We start from the raw sequence: 22,630 nt of genomic DNA on the forward strand, positions 1-22,630 counted from the left end.
TATGTAGACCTGTACCATGATGTGTCTTTTACTTTACTAAGTACAAGTACAGTAAAGTAAAACATGCTGTGCCTCTGTGTTCCTGCTCTCCATTATCAAACTTATGAAAAGTTAGGTTAAATACTTTTTACCAGCTCATATTCTTTAGACAGAAGGGCTGATGCTTATAACAAAGATACCATGGTGAGATGTTTCTGAGCTTCACTCAAGGTGAGAGGTGCTTATTACCTGATGAAATGCTACACTGCCAATCTTAACTACATATCTCTTTAAGCACTATGGAACATCAACAAGCCAGTTTATATTTCTTATGCTCCTGCTTTGTTTCAAGGCAATACAACTTCTGAGCTCTGGAAATTGATGTAATTTCACTTTGGAATATTTGTAATTTTTTTTATTTTTTTTTTTTTTTAGCATATGACAGTTGTTTACAGAGTTTGTGTATTGAGTTTAAATATAGAATCCATTTCCTTTAACGAGTGATTTGGCAAAGACAAAGCAAGATGTATGTTAAATTTTAGGGCAATGGGTGTACTAACACCACCATGATTTGCCATGCCAGAGCAGAACAGCAGCATCCTGTCTAGTCTCTAAGGCATGACTCTTTCTAGTCATGCTCAAGAAATGTCAGAAAATCCCCAGGATTTTCTATCCCCAGGATTTATACTGCATTAGAGCACAAGTTGGCCAGCAGGAGGCAAAGAGCAAGAAGTCAAGAAACTGTGACCTGAAAGTAAGGGCCTGTTTCTGACTCAGTTATCAAAGGACTCTGCTCTCCCCTCTGCTCGAAATTGAGCGAACACTCTGGTAATCACAGAGCATGTCAAAGAGGAAAAGGCATAGTGGGAACAAAATCCAGCCCTCCAAATGATAACAGCAGCACAGAGTAAACAGCAGTGAGGACAAGGAGGCACCACCCTGTGTGGCCTGTGGTGAGGAGAGGAGGACGACTCTGGATGTGAGGTTCAGTCCCGAGCAGCACGGTGTAGACCACTCTGCTGCATGAAAAGACAGCCAAGAAGAAAGGGAGAATGGCAGTCTGATAAAGAAGAAGCAATAGTTGCATTTAATTCAGTTTTTTTTTCACTTCCTCTTCCCTCAGCTGTTTGATTTCCTCCATGCAGAAGGTGTGGTCACCCTAAGCCTTTTCCAAAGGCTCCATCTTAATTTATGTAAGCAGCAAGAACAGAAACTAATTAACATCCCACTCCCTACAGCGTGACTTGCAACAGGACATACTTTCTTTTTCGGAAACCTCACCACTGCTCATACCGAACAGACTAATACACTTTAAGAAGAAATGAGGTAAATTTTCTCATGTCACACTGCAGCGTGAAGCTTAGTAGGCAAGACGAGGGTGAGTCTGCCAACAGCTTCCTAGCAGTCTTCTGCTGCAGGCGTTCGCAGACTCCCCTGGCTGGACACCACCATTGCAGACAGACAGCTGTGCTGTACATATGTCAGGAGCAGCAGTCACAGCTCCCACCCGTGATGGGTTCTGGGTTTTTTTTCCTATTTTTTCCCCCAGCATCCAGCTTTGAAATAGTTTGTGGCTTACTACTGGGATGCTCAGTGGTAGCAGGCTCTGGGAATCCCTACTCTCCGCAGATCCCCTGCTTTAACACTGTGGCTCTGGGAGATTGGGTCACTCGTTCTGCCCAGGAGAGGGAGGATAGTTTCTTATCAAAGACTGTCTTGTAGTATGTTTGAAGGACCGCCAGCTCCAGGAAAAATCACGTAAAGATCCAGATTTCAGTCCTGGCAGGAAGGAACACAGCTCTCCAAAAACCACTGTGCGCGAAATCCACAAACCTTCTGCGCGTAATTTTGAGGAGGGACTGATAAGAAGTGCTGACTGGGGGATGGAGTTCTGCCCCCACTGCTGCCAGGACAACGAGCTGATCTTCATCTGCTCCGCAGCATGAGAACAGCGTGTCCTCCTCCTCTTCCAGCAGTCCTCACCTGCAACTGCGCAGCTGCCAAACCGAGAGAGACTGCCGGCGAGAGAAGGGCAGTCTCCTCCAGGAGCCCACAAAAACTACAGAACGTCAGGAAGATCAGAAGTGCTGCTAGCCAAAAATCCTCAGTGACTGCACAATTTCTGTTATTTTAAAAATCAATTAATTCCGTAGAGTATGCCGCTGACGCAATGCATCCAAATTGTTCTGAAATGCACAAGGCAAAGTAAAATTTAGGTATTAGCATTTTGGTCATATGCCTAGGTTTATAATTTATTTTAAACAATCTTCTCTATCTTGAGGTATTTAAATATCTTTTGAAACTTCTGCAAAGTAGACTGCTTTGTTTCTTTCCCTTTTTGTTCCAAAACAGTTAATGAATAAATTACATAATGGGCACTACTGTAGACCTTTGTGGTGCTCACCTACAGTGTTAATCCTTTACACTGTAAAATACGATCATTTAGTTCTATTCTCATCTTTAGATTTAAATTAGATCTTGATTTTTATAATATTTAATTTCTAATTCTGAAATACGTTATATTTTTCTTAAGTATTGTTAACAGGAGCCATGTTAAGGTTTCACTTTGTTAAAGTCTAAATCCACGGTGTAGCAGGGTTTTTTCATCCACTTTTGATGCGCTGGAAGCATCTCAGTAGATCAGAAGAGTGCGATTTTTCTTTCATTCAAAGCTCATGTGAACATCTTATCACTGTATTTTTTAACTGATACAGAGTTGCTTCTCTCCAGTCTGTTTCTTAGGTTTGACATGATGTTAATTTTTACTTGGTTGGGATCAGATGATCTGAATTTTGACCCTTGTCATTCAAATCAGCACAATTTCTCCAAAGTTCAGGCTAAGACGGCACCTGAAGCTGCAACCTGTTTTCTCTTGCAAAGGCGTTCTTTCCTTTCTCTGCTCAAACAGACATTTGTTCCTCTTTCTGAGCATGGCCTGTTCTCCAGCTTATCGTACTGTGCTGTTTTGCATGGAGAGTGATGAGACCAAGGATTCACTCCCCCCGAAATACGCAGTCCTTGTCAAGGAACCATTTTAAGTAGCCCTGCTGGAAGCATCTCCTTCCCTCCTCAAAATCCTTCACCCAAGCATTAAGTGGGTGGTGAGTCCCATTACAATCCCTGTCCCATGTTGGTTCACAGGTAGAGCAAGCAAAACTAGATTCTTAATGTCTAGTAACCATGGCTGCAAGTGCATGCATAACAAGGAAGCAGAAGATTAATGTATGTCACATTTTATTTTTTTTTTAAATAATAACTCATTTCAGTCTACTTCTAGGTATTTCTTTTCCTTTAGAAAATAAATGTATACAGCAAGATGATTGCATAGCCTGCCAAAAATAACAGCCTCATTTTTTTCTGGTATATATTATACACAGTAAACTCAGGGACCTGCTGTATTTGTCCAGATTCCTTCCTCTTTTTTTGTTAAGCTTTGTCTTCAAATGAGGTCAGGAGGAAAAAAAAAAAAAAATCATTAATATCTGTCAACTTCCTTTATAACCTTAAGGAAAAATCTTTGTATGATATCACACAGACAGATTTTCAATTTCCTTGTGTAATAAACAGATGCTTTAGGATTTGGATGTAATTTAAAGGTTTAAAATATCACATTGAGATTGATGAATAAATCAGTTGTGAAGACAAAAACATTGATGCCTGTTGAAAATACCTCTCCAGACAGGCAGGAAATGAAATTAGTTCCCAGTAAAGTGTGGAGATGAGGATCACTGTTTAGTTCTGCTGCAGGCTTTTTAGGACTTGCTACAGTGGCACAACGAAACTGCTAGGGCTACAGAAATCTAATTAAAGAGCAAATGTCCCTCCTGACATCGAATTAATCTTTATCAAGTTCCCTATTTTTATTTCAATCTGGAACAAGAAAATTAAATTTAAAATTCTAGGCATGTTGCAAAACAGTTGGTGATTTTCTCTTGAGCATTACAATGCAAAAACATTCAGCATTGTTTAATTAGACCTCGAAGCACTCATTTTCTGAGCACTTTTTATTTCATCATTGTTTGTTAAGGGCTTATATAAATAATACACAAATATTTACTACAAGTCTGGTACAAGGCTGTCTCCCTCTGTTGTACAGAACTATATTTCCAGAGCTTTTTCTGTTGATGAAAAAGCTGAAGTAATTATTGTTTACATCTTAAACATCACCGTACTTTATCAGTCCTTCGTATTGAATTCAGGTTTCTTAAATTGCTTTGCCTTAACAAGCGTGCTCTCCAGCACCCTCATTGCTGGCATTCTTCTATTCTGGTAGCTCTCAACCGCGGTGGGACTGCTGAGCTGCAGCAGCTCAGCTGCTTCTGGAGCTGGACCCTGGCTCAGATACCTCTGCACCACGTTAAAATATAATGCCCAGGCAGTTATAAACTAAACAGACTTACCAGGCGCAAGATGAGAGTGTTGTTACCCCTTATTTTGCAAATGATAGGAGAATTAAGTTCGGATCCGTGGTGCCAACCTTAACATGAGAGGTATCAATTCCGTCCAAGCGCACCTGCACGCATGCTTTACTGGAAGACAGTCAAAGCAGTTTGACTGTGGTCACACAGAAAACCTGAGAAAATGCAGTTCCCACCACTTCCAAACTGGAGTTTAAACCACAAGACCATCCTCTGACATCTGAGCTGTTCACTTGTCTGAAGTCCAGAAGAAATGGAAGGGATATTTCCCGGACGGTCTCTTCCTCTGATTTGGGGGATCTGTCTCTTCTTGCTGCATGAGTACTTGAGTCTCTATGCCTGCTCACATGCATGCTTTGCTACAGCACTGCTGGAGCTGCTGGCCCCATGTAGTGTTTTTCTCATACACATTCTTGTTTCATGAGGACCGATAAGAGATAGATCAGGGGCTTTGCTACCAAAGGTGAACCTGAGTGGTAGTATGTGTTTCTGTGGTTAGTTTCCTCTTACAGCTAAATCAGTGTTGTGGTTTGGGCCTGGTTGGCAGCCAACCACAATGAAGCAGCTCTCTCTCCCTTCCCCTCCGGCAATGAGAAGGGACAGAGAGCCAGGCTTGGGGTTCAAGATAGGACTGGGATGGGGAAAAATCCCCCTTTTATGATCACGAGCAAAAGGCAGACTCGTTAGGGGAATTAAAAAAGAACATACATTTATTACAGACACTAACAACACATAACAGAGTAGGACAGTGAGAAGCATTGCCACATCTTGAGAACACCTTCCCCCCACCCCTCCCTTCTTCCCGGGCTCAGCTCTGCTCCCAATATCTCTACCTCCTCCCCCAGTGGCGCAGGGGCAGGGAATGGGGGGTGCAGTCAGCGCTGCTGCTTCTGCCATCTGCGGTGAGGGGAGTGTCCGAAACTTGTTCCTCCTGTTCCAGCGTGGTCCCCCTCTCACAGCAGACAGTCCTCCACAAACTTTCTCCAACATGAGTCCCTCCCACGGGCCGCAGCGTTCCCCACACTGCTCCGTCGTGGGTCACTAACTTCCTCCGACTGGATTCCCTCCCACGGCTGCAGCCCTTCCCGAGCTGCTCCGGCGTGGGACTCCCCCGCATGCTGCAATCCTCCCAGCACTGAATTACAGCAGCGGGGCTGCCTTTTCCCATGAGACCCCGGCCTTCTTCGGGCACAGAACCTTGATCATCCGAGAAGGAACAACAGGCTGTAAATCAATGTCTGCTCCACTGCAGATCTTCATGGGTGGCGGGGGGGGGCCGCCCTGCCGTCTCACCACAGGGTACAGGGGGGTCTCTGCTCTGGCACACCTCCCCCCTCCTTTCTTCCTCCGTTCCTCCACTGACCTTGGTGTTCACGCAGCTGCAGCAACTCCTCCTCACAAGTCCGACTGCACGTCACCACGTCCCTTCTTAAATACGTTATTGCAGAGGTGCAGCTGATGGGCTCAATTTCCCAAACAGAAGTGGAGCTGACGTGGAGCTGGGGGAGCTTCGAGAAGCTTCTCACAGGGGGCCGCCCCGATAGCCCCCTCCCCTGCCACCAAAAAACTCCACCACTCACTCAACCCAGGACAATCAGAAAGGCCTTATGGGGGATGTTTTGTATAAAAATGATGACCGTGACATACAAAACCAATTTTTCTGCCCGCTAATTACGCAAAACTCCAATTAAAGCCATTGAGAAGTCTGCTCATTTACAGTTTCCTTTGGATCTGTTGCAAGCAGAGGGGTTGTTTATGCAGCCTGATGTGCAGGTTTAGAGCCTGGTGAAAAGGCAGTGTACAGGGTATGGGGGTTACAGTCTCCATGGGTGGGTTTTATTTTACTTTTTTAGCAGGGCAGTTTGTAAGCTACATGATAACTAGACTCAGAATTCAGCTGTGAACTTGCCTGCTACTAATAGTCTGTTTCTCGGAGTCATCAGGGACAAAGTGAGTCTTCAAAAAGCGTTTAAGGTACTGAAGCGTGACTCAAGATATGCTCCATATGGAAGAGATTATGGAAGAAAGTTGCACTTGTTTATGGCCTAGGCTAAAATCCATGATCAGGAAGAGTGGAGTGAAGGGATGGTGTACAGGGAGGGGCACAGCAGGGCAGAACACCCGCGGAACCTCTCAGGAAGAGCTGGAGTATAATGCACAAAGAAAGAGGGATGTGAAGGAAGTGACATGTTATATTTGAAGGAAGCTCCTTTCTATGGATGGAGGGGGCCAGGTGAAAACTGAGAATGCTTATTTATCTCGATTAAAGGTAGCATGGATGACTTGTTAATCCTGCAGGAAAAAAACAGCTGTCCACAAAATTCCAGTCCTAAAGAAGGCTGTGTACAAGAAGCATTCACATATAATGCACTAGAATTCAAAACTAAAAGCTATGAGCTTTAATTCTATCTACTCTGTTTGTGGACTTTGGCCAGGAGTGGGTTTTCAAACTGGGTATCTTAGTTCAAGGTCTGTTTCTGATTTAGCAGTTACACATCCAGTTAACTTGAGTGGGAATTGTATGCCCTTGCCCCATGAAGGAGTTTGGTCTGGTTTTTTTTTCAGCAGACATCGGTTGCTTTCATCCAGCATTCCCATACTTTTACCCAATGTAGTTCTTCTAACTTTACAGGAACATAATGTACATTTTTAAAGGATGAACCAGATACACTGGCCTTGAAATTTCAATTGTTCTCCTGGTTTTGAAACACAACATTTAAACATCATCGTATATCTAAAGAGCTAAAAATTATTATGACTTTTCACATGACAGATATTTCAGGGAGCAGGTTAGATGACTCTTTGTAACTTCCACTTTTTTTTTCATCTTCTTCGTTTCAAAAAGCAAGTTATTCTGTGCTATTTTCACTACATTAGTCCAACAACTGTTAAAAAGCTTTGGTTGAATTTCTGTTTAGTTGAGAGAGAAGTACAAATAAAAGAAGCAGCAGATGGTCCCTTTGTGACTGACTGAAGAAAAAGGGGTTTGAGAACAATATGTGAATAGGTGTAGTCTAATAAAACAGTCAGCCACCTGCTGCCTGCATCCTTCAAAAAGATTCTGTTGCATATTCTGGGAATTAATGACTAGTGTGTATCCTTACGTTTAATCTAAATGGAAGCTCTAAGGAGCAAACAGACCTTTTTGCCACAGTGCTGATTGAGTTGTTATCTTGGTTTTGAATTGTTTCTGCTCTGTCCCTTTTAGTTCCATCCTGTGACTGTGTAATAGCTAACAACAATGTGGCAGTGTTTCATTTCTCAAACCAAATATGTTAAAACTTAGAAAGCACCTACACGTTTTCCCTTATTTTAAGTCTGATAACATAAAGTACACCTGGAAAAGATTTCTACCATTTCACAGTACGCACCATTGGGTGTTTTTACTGCACCCAACCTGTTGCTTGGTTTCCATACATTGTAATGCACTTGCTTTCTCCTCTAGGGATTTACTCTTCAGCCTGATTATCAGAATATCATCAATCCAACATCAACAGCTGCACAAGTTGTTACCCAAGCAATGGAGTATGTTCGTTCAGGGTGCAGAAATCCTCCAGCACAGACTGTGGACTGGAATAATGACTACTGCAGTAATGGGTAAGCAGCCAGTGAATGCCACCTTGTGTTGAGCAACAGTCACGACACGAGTATCTGATAGAGAATTTGGAAACACCTTTGTTGCCTGTTTCCCTACTGTATTTCAGAAGTGCCTCAGTGATGGCATTGTCTTTATTCAGCAGTTAGACTGTTGTGGGAGAAAAAGTTTTCAATACAGAGACTTATTAGATGCTCTTGTCACCTTATCACAGCACATACACTTTGGTCTTAGAGAACTTCCATTCCTTAGAAAATCATAACTGAAATCTTAGGGAGAAGGTGTAGGAAAGAAGTTTTAAGATCACTGCCTCCTATCTGAGAGGCAAATGGCATGAACTATTTTCTCCAAATGCTCCATTGCTGAGGAGAGTTTGCTGCCAGTGAAAAGTTAGGGCCATGAAAGCCCACATCAGTGAGATGCAGGGGCGATGCATGGGTTACAAGACACAAGGAAGGAATGACATGAAGCTCACGTGACTGTAACCAGAAACAGAACACCATACCTGTAGAAGCTCTATGCCCCTACCATAAGGTTAGTAGCCCCTTCCAAACCTCCACTCCTCTGCAGCATGTTTTTTGTGGAGCCATTTTACTGTCCCAGGAACTGCATGGAAACATTTAAGGTTCTGAACAGACTTTAACTAGTCTGCCCAGCAGCATCACTTCCCCCCATACATGTTGCCCCATGACTTACACACTTGTTCAGCAGAAGAGTCTCACCTCGGTGCTGTACCACCGTAATGACTTAATCTGTGCAGCAGGCCCTTGTAAGGAGCCTGCCCAGCCCACAGACTTTCATACCCACTTACACTGAGCTCTGGATAGACTCTCCTCTGTCCAGCAAGCCACAGCCACCTGTGGCTTTGATTCCTGGTCTCTCCTGGAAAAAGCAATGTGCGGTCATTCCCAGCAGTGCTCTCTAGGTGCCCACTGGGCATAACTTGCCATCAGCAGAAGTTTGCTCTGAGCAGACCCTGTATATGCCCTGTCTCCGTGAGTCTGTGTGCGTGGACTTAAATTACCCTCGCTATAGCATTGGCATAAGCTGCCATTGCAGTGTAGCTTGCTCTCTGCTGCTCTTGGACTCCAAGCCAAGCAAGCTGTAAAGCTGTGGAAGGATAGAACTTGTGCCTGGGTTTTGGGTGAGGAAGCAGGAGATTAAGAGTAAAGCCTCTCTCCCAGAAAATCTCTGCAGTGTGAACCAAGCCCCATCAGTGATGCTTCTGCTTTAAATGATATATTTTTTTCTGACTCCTACAGACTGTTATAAACTGGTTAATGTGTCCTTTTTTGCTCTGAACTGGTGTGCTTCAATTGAAGCTGAAACTCGGCAAGAACTAAATGTAAAATTGGGCTAGACACAGTGCAGTGGTGGAAGGTCTCCTGTAGAGCCTGGTCTCCAGTCAACAGTTGGTCTAGTTGGCTTTGCCAGAAGCTTTTGGTGTTCCCTTGCGTGTGCTTGCCTGAACCTGTCAACCCAACCCATTTTGGCTCTGTCTGTGCTGGTAAATAAAATAGGCCAGAGATACCAGTAGCTGGCACCCATGTTTGTGTAATTAATTGTAATTAATTAAGATCTCCTGCCCTCTAAGGGAAGTGGCCGCCTCTTACACGGTGCTTATCGAGACCAGTGCTAAACCCTCGGCTGTACCTGTGCGGTTTGTGAGAAGGGGATAGTCAGTGCTAGCAACCCACTGGTGCAGGTGGGCCCCAACCAGGGCTTAAACCCGTGTCCCGGTCCCGTGTAGTATAGAGGCAGATGTGGTCTTCAGGTTGCTACATGCCACTATGGCACTGCGATTTTCCTTATTATTACCATGGTAATGCAGCCGTACTTGAGTGACGTGCTTGGAATTAATGACATGCCGTAGGGTTGTGGAGGGGGTTTTTTTGGAAGAATAGGACTAAAATTTTGACAAATTTTTAAAAAATCACATTTGTTCTTTTTTCTCTTTGAACAGGGGCATGCAGAGGGACAAAGCACTCTACCTTACCTGAAAATCTGAAACACCTCTCCTTTCCACTGAGGAATGCAGGGAAGTCTTTTCATCATGGATTGCTTTATGCAGTCAAGGCAGTTCTGCATTTTATTAGGAAATACAAGTTGCTAAGCACTTAGGACTATTTGAGCTTGTGGGTCACCCACTCTGGAAAAAAAATAATCTCGCTTCTTTCTTTTTTTTTTTTTTTTTTCCCCCCATTTTTTCTCTTTCTTTCTCCTTTCCACCCCTACCCTGAGATCCTTTAACGGACATTGCTTTTCTTCTTCCCTGAAGGAAACTTGGACCATTCAGATTTTATGTTGGTTTTTGCTGTGAAGTGCTGCGATAGTAACTGCCTTAGCAACTGTAGATGTCTCGGATAAAAGTCCTGGATTTTCCATTGGTTTTTCATAATGGGTGTTTATATGAAACTACTAAAGACTTTTTAAATGGCTTGATGTAGCAGTCATAGCAAGTTTGTAAATAGCATCTATGTTACACTCTCCTAGAGTATAAAATGTGAATGTTTTTGTAGCTAATTGTAATTGAAACTGGCTCATTCCAGTTTATTGATTTCACAATAAGGGTTAAATTGGCAAACATTCATATTTTTACTTCATTTTTAAACAACTGACTAATAGTTCTATATTTTCAAAGTATTTGGAGAAAAAAAGTAAAATATTCCCAAATGATATTAATTAAAAATATTGGCTTTGTCTCATGAAATAAACACAAAAAAAAAAAAATAGGAAAAAAACCTAATGTTGATAAAGAGCAAACATGTTTATTTTGTACTGCCTAAAAAATGCTTCTTTTTTTTAAAGAAAATCACTTTATGTGTACTGGTTAGTAAACGTCATTTAAGTCCTTTTATGTATAAAACTGCCAAATGCTTACCTGATATTTTATTAGATGCAGAAACAGATTGGAGACAGCTAAATTATAACCTTTACATATGGCTATGTATTATTGTTTCTTCATACTGTGTCTGTATTTAATCTTTTTTATGGAACCTGTTGCGCCTATTTATGAAATAATAAATATAGGTGTTTGTAAGTAAATTTGTTAGCATTTTAAAGAGGTTTCTTTGATGCTTTAACTTTTGCTGGCACAAATTGTTCACAACTGATGTGAATACTTTATTTAGTTTTTACAGTGACATATATAACACCAAACCTGCTTTACTGGCAGAAAATGAAGGTAACCAATACTTATTTCTGTATTTCTTTGGTTGTTTAAAAAAAATAAAAAAAAACAACGTATTTTAAGTAATTCCCTTTTTAAAGCATTGTAGCTGAAAGTTGCCCAAAACTAAGACTTGAACGAACAAAACTAACTGAATAAAACTGCATAATGTTGCTTCTTGAAACTTTATCAGTTTTGATTAATTACTCAAGTGGAATAACCATATTACCAACAGAAATATTACCAAATATGCTTCAGACATTTTATACATACAAAAGGTCCTACATAGTCTTAGGGAATGTATCACAAATACATCCTAAAATTAAAGGTAAGTTCGACAGCCACAGGGGAAGGGATTAAAAAAAATTATCCAAAAGAAGGTATTTTGTCTATGTTTTGCATCAGGGATAGCTCTGAATATATTTTTCTGGAGGATTTAATCCCAGATGCCTGTCCAATTAATGGACAGTACCACTGATTTGTATTTTCTATCTGAAATAAAGAAAGCAGCTCGGATAAAATGCACATTATGCAATGCCATTGATTTTTCTTTAAAAACAAAACAGAAACAAAGGCATGCTTGCTTTGGAATGATTTCAGGCAATGTATAATCGGAATCACTTGGCATGTAATAACTAATAAATAATGCAGATCAGATGTGATTACTCAAATGACTGTAGCTGAGAGCTCTAATTTTCCTGTCTTGAAACTGTATGAGAACTCATGATTAAATTCACAGTTTATTGTTTGTCTGTTTAGTACTTTAGAAATATACCAGCACTACTAATTACCCAATGTCTTCTATTTATTATATTATAGTAAACTACATTTTCCACTCATATTAATTCTAAAGTGAGAAGATAATTACCAGGGATGAGAAAAATCAGCTTTGATTTTGACAGGCAGTTTTCCTTTTTCTTTTACGGAAAATAACTGTGTTATCTTCATTTCTTTTAGAGCAGGTGCGCAGTCACATAAAGTTGTTAATTTCGGTATCCAAGCAGAGTTCAAAATACAAGAAAACTTTAATGTAAATACTAAAAAAAAAAAAAAATACATCATGAATAAAATACTTATTCTGTATGAACCTCTGGCTAGTTGGTGTCTCTCCGTCCGTAAGAAGGGAAACCTGTGGTGTGTTTAGCATGCAGCACCTTACCCATCCGGTGCTTTGAGTGTGGTTCTGTGCCTGGGCTCTGTATGGATGGGACAGCTATGCTCAAAGAGCAGCACTTGAGGCCAGCGTTACACTGAAGCCACTTTGTCCCAAAAGAAAGATCCAATTTCAATGCATAAATGTCAGTTCTTCGTGTCTGACCTTGGGAAAAAGCAATGGTTGCCGGCCAAGGGCAATCTGCTGTTTGTTTTCAGCTGTGTATTGACAGATACAAATTGTCAATAGATGGAGCCTAAGAGGTTGAGAACCTTTTGCAAGCAGGTGAAACTCCACCGGAGTTCATGAAAGTATGCCCCACCCTCCGCTGAGGCACTGTGGCTTAGGCACCACACATAGACCCAAGTCACTGGTTGTAAGTCACCATCTGTCATAACGATGATAATGAGAAAGCACACAGGAACGAAACAGCCTACACACTGAAGCAACGCCGTAACAGCAAGTAAATACATTAAAGACATCTGCCAAAGTGTTAGAAACCAAGGGAAATAATGTCTTCCGTTAATTGAAATTTATATTTTTTTAAAATTCTTTTTTAGGAGTAGGCAAAATGCAAGGTTAGCAACATGCACACTCTGCAAGATGTAAATCCCATTTGCTTGCACCAAGGCAAGCAGAAGTTCTGAAAAGGAAAGGCTCTTTGAGTTTACTGCTCCTCTCAGTTTGCCCCATTCTGGCGACGCAAGTCCGGGTCTCCATCACCAAACTCACAGAGGTTCAAGCAGAAATCCTGTCCCGCTGCTGCCTCGGACCCAAAGAAGCTCTTCAAAGGGACCTGCTATAGGATTCTGCCCCCCAAATTCATCCACAGACATCAAGTAATGTATGCATGGAAGGCCCCAGCCATTCACAATGAAAAGTAATGTATTCGTGCCCACTTCTCTCTCTCTCACCAAGTACCAGTTCCTGATTCCAGTGGTGTCTCTGCCAAATATTCCCTGTGAGGCTCCTCTATAAACAAGAAACCTGACAATAAAAGAGCTCATTACTAGAAGGTAAAACATGCTCTTACCACCTTCCTCAACCTTCTGAGACTTCATCTCAACCTGAACTACCAAGTCTGTATCTGCCTATTTCTTACCCAATCTTGTAAACACAGCAGACTCATGGAGAGCTCTTTCTGTGCTCTGGGGAAACCGAGTGGGTAAAAATCCCTGTTCTGCACACACTGTGAGAAGTAGCTGAGGAGCAGTATGTAAACCATACAGGAGTTACTCCCCAGAACTCCCACTGACAGGTAGGTATAGATACAGATATGCATGTAGATATAGGCACAAAGATAGACAGACAGATATACAACCATTGCCCTGTTAATTATTTATCTGGTGTCTTCGGGTCATTCTGCATTTAAATAAAATATTATTTAATGAGTATAGCAGTGTGCTGTCAGCGCTGCAGGAGATGCTGAGCACCTCAGAGAACAGGAGGTTCTTTGTGTCAGGTCTCACAGACAGCATTTGCTTTCCTTTGCAAAGTCATGTATTTTATTATTACCCAGCAGCACATTAAATCACAACTCAAATGTAGTTCTTATTCCACCGACAAGAGGACAAGTGAGAACAATGACTTGTAACATTTCAGAGTCTGTCACAGTTACTGCCTAATTAGAGAAACCCACTAGCAAATGTGCATCTGCATGGATCCTGCGACTGTCATCATTTCACATTCTATTAAAGGCTTGCTGTGATAGACACTTTACAAAGAAATTTTGTTCAGGCTAATACTAAGCTGGCACACATGTAATTGGCTAGAAAATAAAATAGGAATGGGGGAAAAAAAAAAAGAAAAAAAGGAAAGGAAAAAGAAAAGGAAACCCTCCTATTTGGAAAACAAGCTGTGTGCAAAAATTCAGATCCTTACCCACTGACAATTGTGTGTTTACAACGAGTCTGAGCATAATTGCTCTGATGGGCTGTCAAGGAAAAGATTAATTTGGCAAAGATTAGTATTGACTTGCTGTTTATTAAGGCTTTTAAACAGCTGTATCTGGCAACATTCCTGTAAGTGCCTGTCATGTCTGAAAATCAGGCTCACACCCGGGTGCTTGCCAGCTGTTGCTAAACAATCTTACCACTTTGAGTATCTTTCTCCGGGCCAAACAGCAAGAGCAAAGTATTGCCAAATGAGTCTCTCTCATCCTGTCATTTTTCAGGGGATCTGAGAGCTCAAATGTCAGTTGATGGCTTGATGGCTGAGCCGATGGCAGGGTGGTTAGAGAGGTGCTACACCAACCTGTCCCCCTTGCTGAGGGGAGAGTACTGCTACAGAGTCACATCACCAACACAGAAAACCACAGGTTGCAACTGCTGTAATGCGAAGGGGCTGAAAACCTCTTAGCCCCTGTGATCGAAGTTGGGTAGGAAGCAGAACTCCAGAGCGTGTGGTTCATCCCCCCAGGCTCTGATGGATAAAGCCAACAGGCTAGAAGGGTGTGTGAAAGTACAGTAGACACCATTAATCTTTACAAAATGAGCCAATATTTTCTTCTGTGTTTTTTTTTTTTTTTTTTTTTTTCCCCAGACTGCTGATAAACAAAAGCTATAAAAGCCTTGCACACAAAATACCCTGGGTCAATGGAAACCTGTAAAAGGAAAGATGTCAGCTGTTATTTTTGTTACGTTACTTAAAACATTTCAGCTTGCATTGTAGGCTTTAGTAGCGAGCTCAGAAACAAATAATACCAATGGAAAGAAGGATAAACGGCTGCAGCTAAACGCCAATACAAATAGCCATGTGTTACAATTAAAGTTGATTTGGCCTTTCCAATAGAAGTCTGATTTTCTGGGATTAATCTCGACCTTTTCAAGTTGCATCAGGCTGAAATAAGTTGTCAGAACAGATGTGAATTTTGTTTGCAGAGAACAATTGTAAACCAGTAACCCTTAGAACATCAGCGTTTTCCAGACCACCAGCCAGCTGAACAGTGAGGATGCGGATGGCAGATACCGAGGCAGAACCAGAGGACTCATAGCCATGTCCAGAGGCTGGAAGTTTAGGTCAGAAAATTTCAAACTGGAAACGAAGTACTTTTCTTTTTTAACTCTGAATTTACCAAGCAACATGGCGGATGCACGACCATTTGGAAAAAAGATGTTAGATCAAGGATAGATACCTTTGTAAAACGTGTTCTTTAGCTAAATAAAGCATTTAGATAGATGATATTCCATGCACCACTGTTTCACAGAAGGCTGCACACACATTTTGTAATACAGAAGTCTCTGAAGGCTCCAAGAATCACACATTTCAGATGCTGCTCTAAACTAGCTTTCGAAGTTTTGCCTTACAATCTGCACTGCTTCAGTATTTAAAAAATAAATAAATAACAAAAAAAAAAAAAAAACCTCTAGTGAATATTCAGACTTCTTATATTTTGATACATAGAGTCAAAATCTTCCTGGCTCTGTGCACAGCACATATGCTGACCTTGGTGCTCCCCCAAGGTTCAGTGGAAGTAAAAATGTCCAAATCCTTTCCCATATGGGTTGGGGGTAGGGGGCAGAGGGGCTATTCACCTTATCATTCTAGCACAGCAACGGTGGCAATGTAAGCCCTCTGCAGTCACAAAGCCTGCAGGTTGCTTTTGTAACACCAGCTTTCTTCACAGTGAAACACCTGGATCCATGTTTATGCCATCAGTACAGTCATATTGTTAAATACTGAAGACGCTAGAGAGATTTTTTCCTGCTGTCTATACAGCACAGCTTAGATAGCAACATGAAGTTGCAAAGTTCATTCAAAAGTGTCATCACTTGAATAAATAAGGCTATCTGATGCCCTAATTAGTAGAGTAAGCCTTCATGTTCTGATACCTACTTCTGCTCAGAGTTCTGAAATAATGAGCTGAGTCTCTCCACTCCTCTGGCATACAAGCATGTGTTACACGGTTTTGTTAAAGAGATGAATATGAAAGAAGGTAAGTAAGTGATGTGTCCAGGGACACACAGTAATTTAGAGGAAGAGTAGCTGAGATCTGAGAGTTTTCAAAAACAGCCTTCTGCTTTAGTCATAACTAAAGTTCAACAACTGTGAAGCAGTGCTCAGATCTACAAGGGCAACTTTAAGTCAGGTGAGACTTTACAAATAATAATGACTAGGAGGAGGTTTCCAGGTTTTATTTGTCTTTAGCAGTTTTCCACTTTCAAGTCTTATGTGTACAGCTGAGTCCTATTTTCAAATTTGACTGTAAACTGACTTTAAAAAGATTAACAAGAGAGACGTCTGAGTAATCTCTGGTCCCGTGTTGCTAGAACTTTGGATTAAAATTTCAAAGCTCATATGAGACTGGAATTTTGACTATACTGTTCATAACCCTCAAACTTCTTCATTTCTCTCTCTCTTTTTGCAGAATTTCTCCCTAAAACCCAGCAAAGTCCTTTACCTGTTGGACTTTCTGCATCAGATTTCAAAAAGGCCATACACATACATACATCTGCACACCAAGGAGACTCATAGGACCCACAAATGTTCAGGGGCTGGAGCACAGGGCACGGGTGGAGAGGCTGAGATTGCTGGATCTGGTGAGTTTCAGGGAGAGGAATCCAAAAGGAGCTCTCACTGCAGTTTGTGGGCCTAGTGGGTCTTTATAGAGAAGACAGAGCCCAAATCTTTCTGGAAACACACATGAAGGACAAGAGAAAATAGACACCAGTTGCAGTGAGGAAATTCTGATTACATGAAAAAAAAAAAATACTAGGAGAGAAGTTGATAACATTGGCATGGGATCTCAGAGAGGCTGTGGGGTCTCTGTCATTGGAAATATTCAGAATTTGACTGGACAGCCCTGAACAGGCCAACTTAAGTTGCACCAGCTTTGACTGTGGGGATAGGGTAGACCAGAAAAACTCCAGAGATCCCTTCCAATCTAGGCCAGTTTGTGATTCTGTTTTGCATCAAATCCCCTACACATGGGATAGAAAGCAAAAACAGCAGATCATGCTTGTTTGGCCTCGGATTGGGAAAGAGAGTGTGAAAGTCTTTGTTAGTTATTTCCCGTTATACACCTCATGTAGTACAGTAAATTGTGCTATTTTAAACTGAGGTTTCACAGTCTGATTTTGCATGTACAGAAATAGCAAAAGTGAACGTCATTTGTATCTGAGTTTCCTGTGGAGGTTTATTTAAGGAAAAAAAAGCCTTCCAAGCAAATTATAAACCCTAACCTACTGATCACTTTCCTGAAATGAATTGAGTTTGCATTATTGGGAGTGCAACTTTCATGGAAAGACAAGCAGGAGTGTATCAGTTCCCAAAGCAGAGCTGACTGGTTAAAGCTTGGACTTTGGGGAGCAAGGCAGCAGATAAATGAAGGAAAAGATATAGTTTTCCTTTTTTTTTTTTTTTTTTTTTTTAACATAGAGCACTCAAAAATGTCTCTGGGGGCTTCAGTACGTGACTTTACATCTCAATGCTTTTCCTCCACCAGATGGTTTAGATAAAAACCTATTAGTTTCATTCGTGCAAATGGTTTCATACAAAAAATATCTATTTTTAAAACATTTTTGCCTCAAGGCTTGGATTTAACATTTTTTTTGCAGAAGTGGAGAAGTTTTCACTAGTGTCTAATATTTTAATCACCACCATTCTGACTATCAAATAAGGTTCATGCCAGGATGTGGTTGATGAGTCCTCTAAAAGAATTTACGTACAAAAAAGTGCATTAAAATTACTTCTTAAATTTGATTTATTTATCTTTTCAGTCAACTTTTACATGTTTGCAATTTTCCATGAGCTTAGTTATGATTATTGCAATCTTTGCAAAAGTAGTGTATATGTTCAATCAAACATAATGGCACATACAGACCCTTTGTCTTCCATTTTTGTCTCGATGTCATTCCTTTGGAGAACACATTCAGTGTGAAAACTGGAGAAGGTTCACTATTGGAAACCCTAATTGCTATTACAGGCAAATCCACTCCCATTTCTGGAGGTAGGGAATTCCCTCTAGTAATGAAATGAATGTGGCTCTGCCACACACATGCTAAGGGGCTGTTAGGAGGGCATGCATTAGTAATTTTAATTCTGTGAGGACTTTCTTTATCATTCAAAGAGCTCATTTCGACCCAAAAAGAGCAGGACATGGGAAACACCAGAATCTCTTCATTACCAAGGTCATCAGGGCTGATCCAGAGCAGACACTATCTCACTATCACCGTTTTGTGTCATCTCAGCAGAGCTCTCCAGGTGCCCGGGGGTGTCTGGCACCCAGCCCATCGGCTGTACAGAGCACTAGGACCTAATTCTAGCACCCAGTGGAGGCACAGTGTTGGGAACCTCAACGCATTGGCCTCCCTCTGCAGTCAGAGGAGAAGGATTACCACCTCCAGGGTGCACACTATGTAGGGCAAAACACCCTTCTCCTTTGCCTACTTCTCTACAGTACTTGGCAAGCCTAAAAACCAATGTCTACACTACACTAGGAAGTAATTCCACCCATTAAGAGTCAATCAGCTGGCTGACAAAGTGCAGGGGACCAAAGCTCCTACAGCTGGATAAGGTTCAGGGGCTTCACCATGAAATTTACTGGCTTCCCCTGAACTGCACCTCATCAGCAGTAACTCATATTTAGACCCTGACAGGTTTTTAGCAGGTCAAATGCATTAACTGTTAGCATAAGGTTTCAAACAAACAAATACACCTTATATGTGTTTTCTGGGATTTGGTACTTCAGCTACTTTGCCAGAAAAAAAATGGTGGCAAGTAGCTATGGGAAGAAATAAGGTAAGGTAGTCAAAAACAAAAAAAAAAAAAAAAAAAAAAAAAAGAAAGAAGAAAAGAAAGGAAATAACATCCCCACAGGTCTTCAAGATGCAGCTTTGTGCAGTATCGCATTCTGTTGGACATTCAGAGAACTGGAGCATATGTAAGCAGAAACCACTCCAAAGAACAAAACTCTCCATGCAATAAGGAGATTTCCAATCATGAGTATATTGCTTGCAGGATTTACACCACAGGAGCAATACATTGACAGACTGTGACTTCATATATACATCACTGAATTACTATAGCTGTTAGGATGTTCAGGAGGTTGTAATTAGTGAGCATCAGGGTGTGTAAGCCCCCTGTGTGGTGCTGTCAAGGCTAATCCATGTCAGTGCCTGCAGGCAATGGTGAAAAATAAAACATTTCAGTGAACAGCACCCGAAAATCTAAGCCAGGCCAAGACAGCCACAAGGCCCTGTGATATGAAACAAAAGCAAACATAATCCATGGGTCAGAAATAATTGTTGATCCAAGGCTTATTTTTGTGGTGCACCTCCCAAATCAAGAGAAAGATTTGGATAGGAAAATGGTAAACAGCAGTGTTGTGTTGTTGTTTTGTTTTGTTGTTTTTTTTTTTCCTTCCAAATTAATCCAAAGAGATATCAGCACATCACTTAGAGCCATGGGCTGTAGCTGAGGCACAGGTGTTTGCATCCATGGACACCAAGGGCTGGATGAGGGATCTCCACCACGGAGTAATTGTTACACCAGAAGTAACTGTCCCATCTGATGCTCCTCACTGGACTGGGAGATGTGAGTCTGTTTGCTCAGGTCAGGAGTTAGCTTTCCATTTGACAGCAGCTAAAGGTTGCACTTTATTTCATTTTAGGCCAGAGTCCATCCCTCCCTGAGCAACTCCGCTCCACCAAAAGGCTTTGGTGCTGCTCCCTGCCCTCCCAGAGACCAGTCCCAGGAGCACAGCAAACATCTACACTCACAGGCTAGTAAGGAGTCTAATAATTGCCTTTTGGGGGGATTTCCACACCCAGCAATGCTGCAGCAACTCGCCAACATTGCAGCAGGTGGGCAGGAAATTCATTTCTCCATCTCCACCAGCATTTTTCTGATCTGACCTCCCGCTCCTTTCTCTGTGATTTGAAGTCAACTGAAGCTGGGTCATCAACCATTGCCAACTATTTCAATAACACCTAAAAAACTGATCGTTGTATGACATGCAAAATATCTGAGATGGAGTGAGAACCATCCCCATGGCTGGGAGTGTACGGAATCGCATTCCAATTGCATGGAAGTTTTTCAGCACGCTGTTTTGGGTGAGCATACCTTCCCCCATGCTCTAATAAAAAGGAACTCCCATGATAGCAACAAATAATCATGACCATGATTTTGTCAAAATGAATATTTGTATCAGATTCTAAAAGAATAATGTGCATCCAGTCAGGGAAAATGGACTCAAAGCATGACCTGTGTGCCCTCAGAAGAGCTATGACTTGAATTACAATGCACTATTCATGAATAAGCTGTATATCAAGAAACAGCTAGTTCATCTCTCTAAACATCAGATTCATGGTGCATATTTGCAAATAGAAAAAGTGGCATTCACTGTATGAATAATTTGTTGTAACTGATTTGCCTGAATTGGTTACTTTCTAAATGGTTCTTTATAACTTGTTTGGGAAATAAAATTTATCTCAGGACTTCCATGTCTTTCTCAAAATGAATCTGAAAATTTCCTCTTGAGAGACACATGCAAGTCAAAAAGCCTGAGATGTTCCTCCAGTAAGACCTGATCTTCTATCATTAAGACTAAAAAGACTTTTGACGTTGCTTTGAATACAACTGAATTAAAATGTAGAACAACAATTTAGACTATAAAAATATATGAGTGAAGCCAAGCACAGAACAATATTAAATGAATGCCTTAATTCCATGCTATGTTTGTTTTTTTTTTTCAAAAGAGAAAATAGATAAAATACATAAAGCCACAGAAGCAAACACTTAAAATGAATTAAGCCGTGTTTCAAAAGAGGGTTGAAATTTCCTTTTGTCCTCAAAACAGAGTCTTCTTTCCTTGTCCTCATACAAGCCAGAGATTTAATTTGCCTCACACAAAGGACGTGCTCCCAAAGGAATTAAACATCCAATTTGCAATATGACATGTGAATGCTCCTCCTGCTTTGGGCCGCACAGAGAACCCGCCTTTCTCCTGAGGACACTGCTGCAGCAAGATCTCTGTGGAGTTTTAAAAAATTACAGCCTGGGATGACTTCTGGATACGAGCAAGTTTGGCCTGATCAGTGTTAAAAAAACCCACAGGTAAATAAACTGTTACCCCTTCAGCAGATCTTTGGGATTTAAAGGGTATGTCAGCACTGCCAAATAACTTAGTTCACTTTTGGGCCCTGATATCTGTGTTGCTTAAGTGGTAGCAGCTCACTCCTGGGCTTCACTTCTTGCAGTGAAGCTCCTCTTCACTCCAAGCCTGTGTGTGTTTTTAAGAACACTTCCCTATGGAAACACTTCAGTTTTGTCCTTGAGGATGGACAAGGTGGCACCAGCCCTACGTAGTACTCCAGCATCATCCCTGCATGCCCATCGCCACAAAAAAGCCCACTCAAACACCGCCACACAGCCTTCCTTTCCTGCTGTATGCTCCATGAGGCTACAAAACCTTCACCGTGGGCTTTGAGGAAAAATAATAAAAAAACAAAACAAAACAAAACAAAAAGCTTTCGAGCAAACTGATCTGTGCAGCTGCAGGGTACCGGGGGAGCGCCCAGGACCCTGGGAAGAGAGCGGTGTGGTAGGGATGCAGGCAGCCTGCCTGGGGGGAGGCTGGCCCCAGGCAGTGGGGCTCCACCACACTAACCAGCCTGGTCTGGGGACCAAACTGCTACACTGGCATCAGCCCCCCGCGTAGCTAAAAAGACATCCATCCCTTGCACCTTTTCTGTGCCTCACATGAGAATCATGTGGGACCAAATGGCCCTGAACTGGCCAGCACCATGAGCAAGGCATCAGCCACACAGCAGCACTGGTCTTTGCGTACCATGCAGGAAGGAAGGACTACTGAAATTTTTCTTGCTCATTCAGTTATGCTCACGTCCCTGTCTGTTCTGGAGTTCTACATAAATATGAGGGGGAAAGAGGTTTAATTTCAATTTTGAGTTCGCAAGCTATCTCTCTGAGACAGTGAAAATCATTTTGTAAATGCAATAGCACTTTTTTAATGTAGCTTGTGTCAATCATATTGTACAAACTAAAGCAAACTATAGGTGGAATAAAATAAAACAGCTAATGGGAGAATATAATAGATAAGCAGTGAGGCTAAGTATCTGACAGTTTCCCACTGCTGAGTATTATTATCAGTAGCACTATATGCAGCCATGTGAACCATGCTTCATCTTATAATATGAAAAAGGCCACATTCGAAAACTCTGATCAACATAAATGATGCAGCTCATAGGTAATTTCTAATTTATGTTTTGTTGCATTTTGTGACTCACAGCTATAGTGGTATCTTGATCCCAAAACACCGAAGAGTCTGCTATACGCTGACCATGAACACAGCGGTTCTG

General features: G+C 41.6%; 1 protein-coding gene across 2 annotated transcripts in view; it reads left to right on the forward strand.

Moving 5' to 3' along the window:
• Positions 1–12,243, forward strand: part of TOX (thymocyte selection associated high mobility group box) — a 226,164-nt gene extending 213,921 nt beyond the window's left edge. The window contains exons 8-9 of one of the 2 annotated variants that reach the window (XM_042786269.1): positions 7,843–7,994; positions 9,956–12,243. In XM_042786269.1, coding sequence (XP_042642203.1) covers positions 7,843–7,994; positions 9,956–9,992 — 189 coding nt within the window. In that variant the 3' untranslated portion in view covers positions 9,993–12,243. The remainder of the gene's footprint in view (positions 1–7,842; positions 7,995–9,955) is intronic. The other variant, XM_042786270.1, reaches the window with a different exon arrangement.
• Positions 12,244–22,630: the final 10,387 nt, after the last annotated feature.

This window comes from Tyto alba, unplaced genomic scaffold, assembly GCF_018691265.1.
Source record: "Tyto alba isolate M040663 unplaced genomic scaffold, T.alba_DEE_v4.0 Super-Scaffold_9, whole genome shotgun sequence".
Lineage (NCBI taxonomy): Eukaryota > Metazoa > Chordata > Aves > Strigiformes > Tytonidae > Tyto > Tyto alba.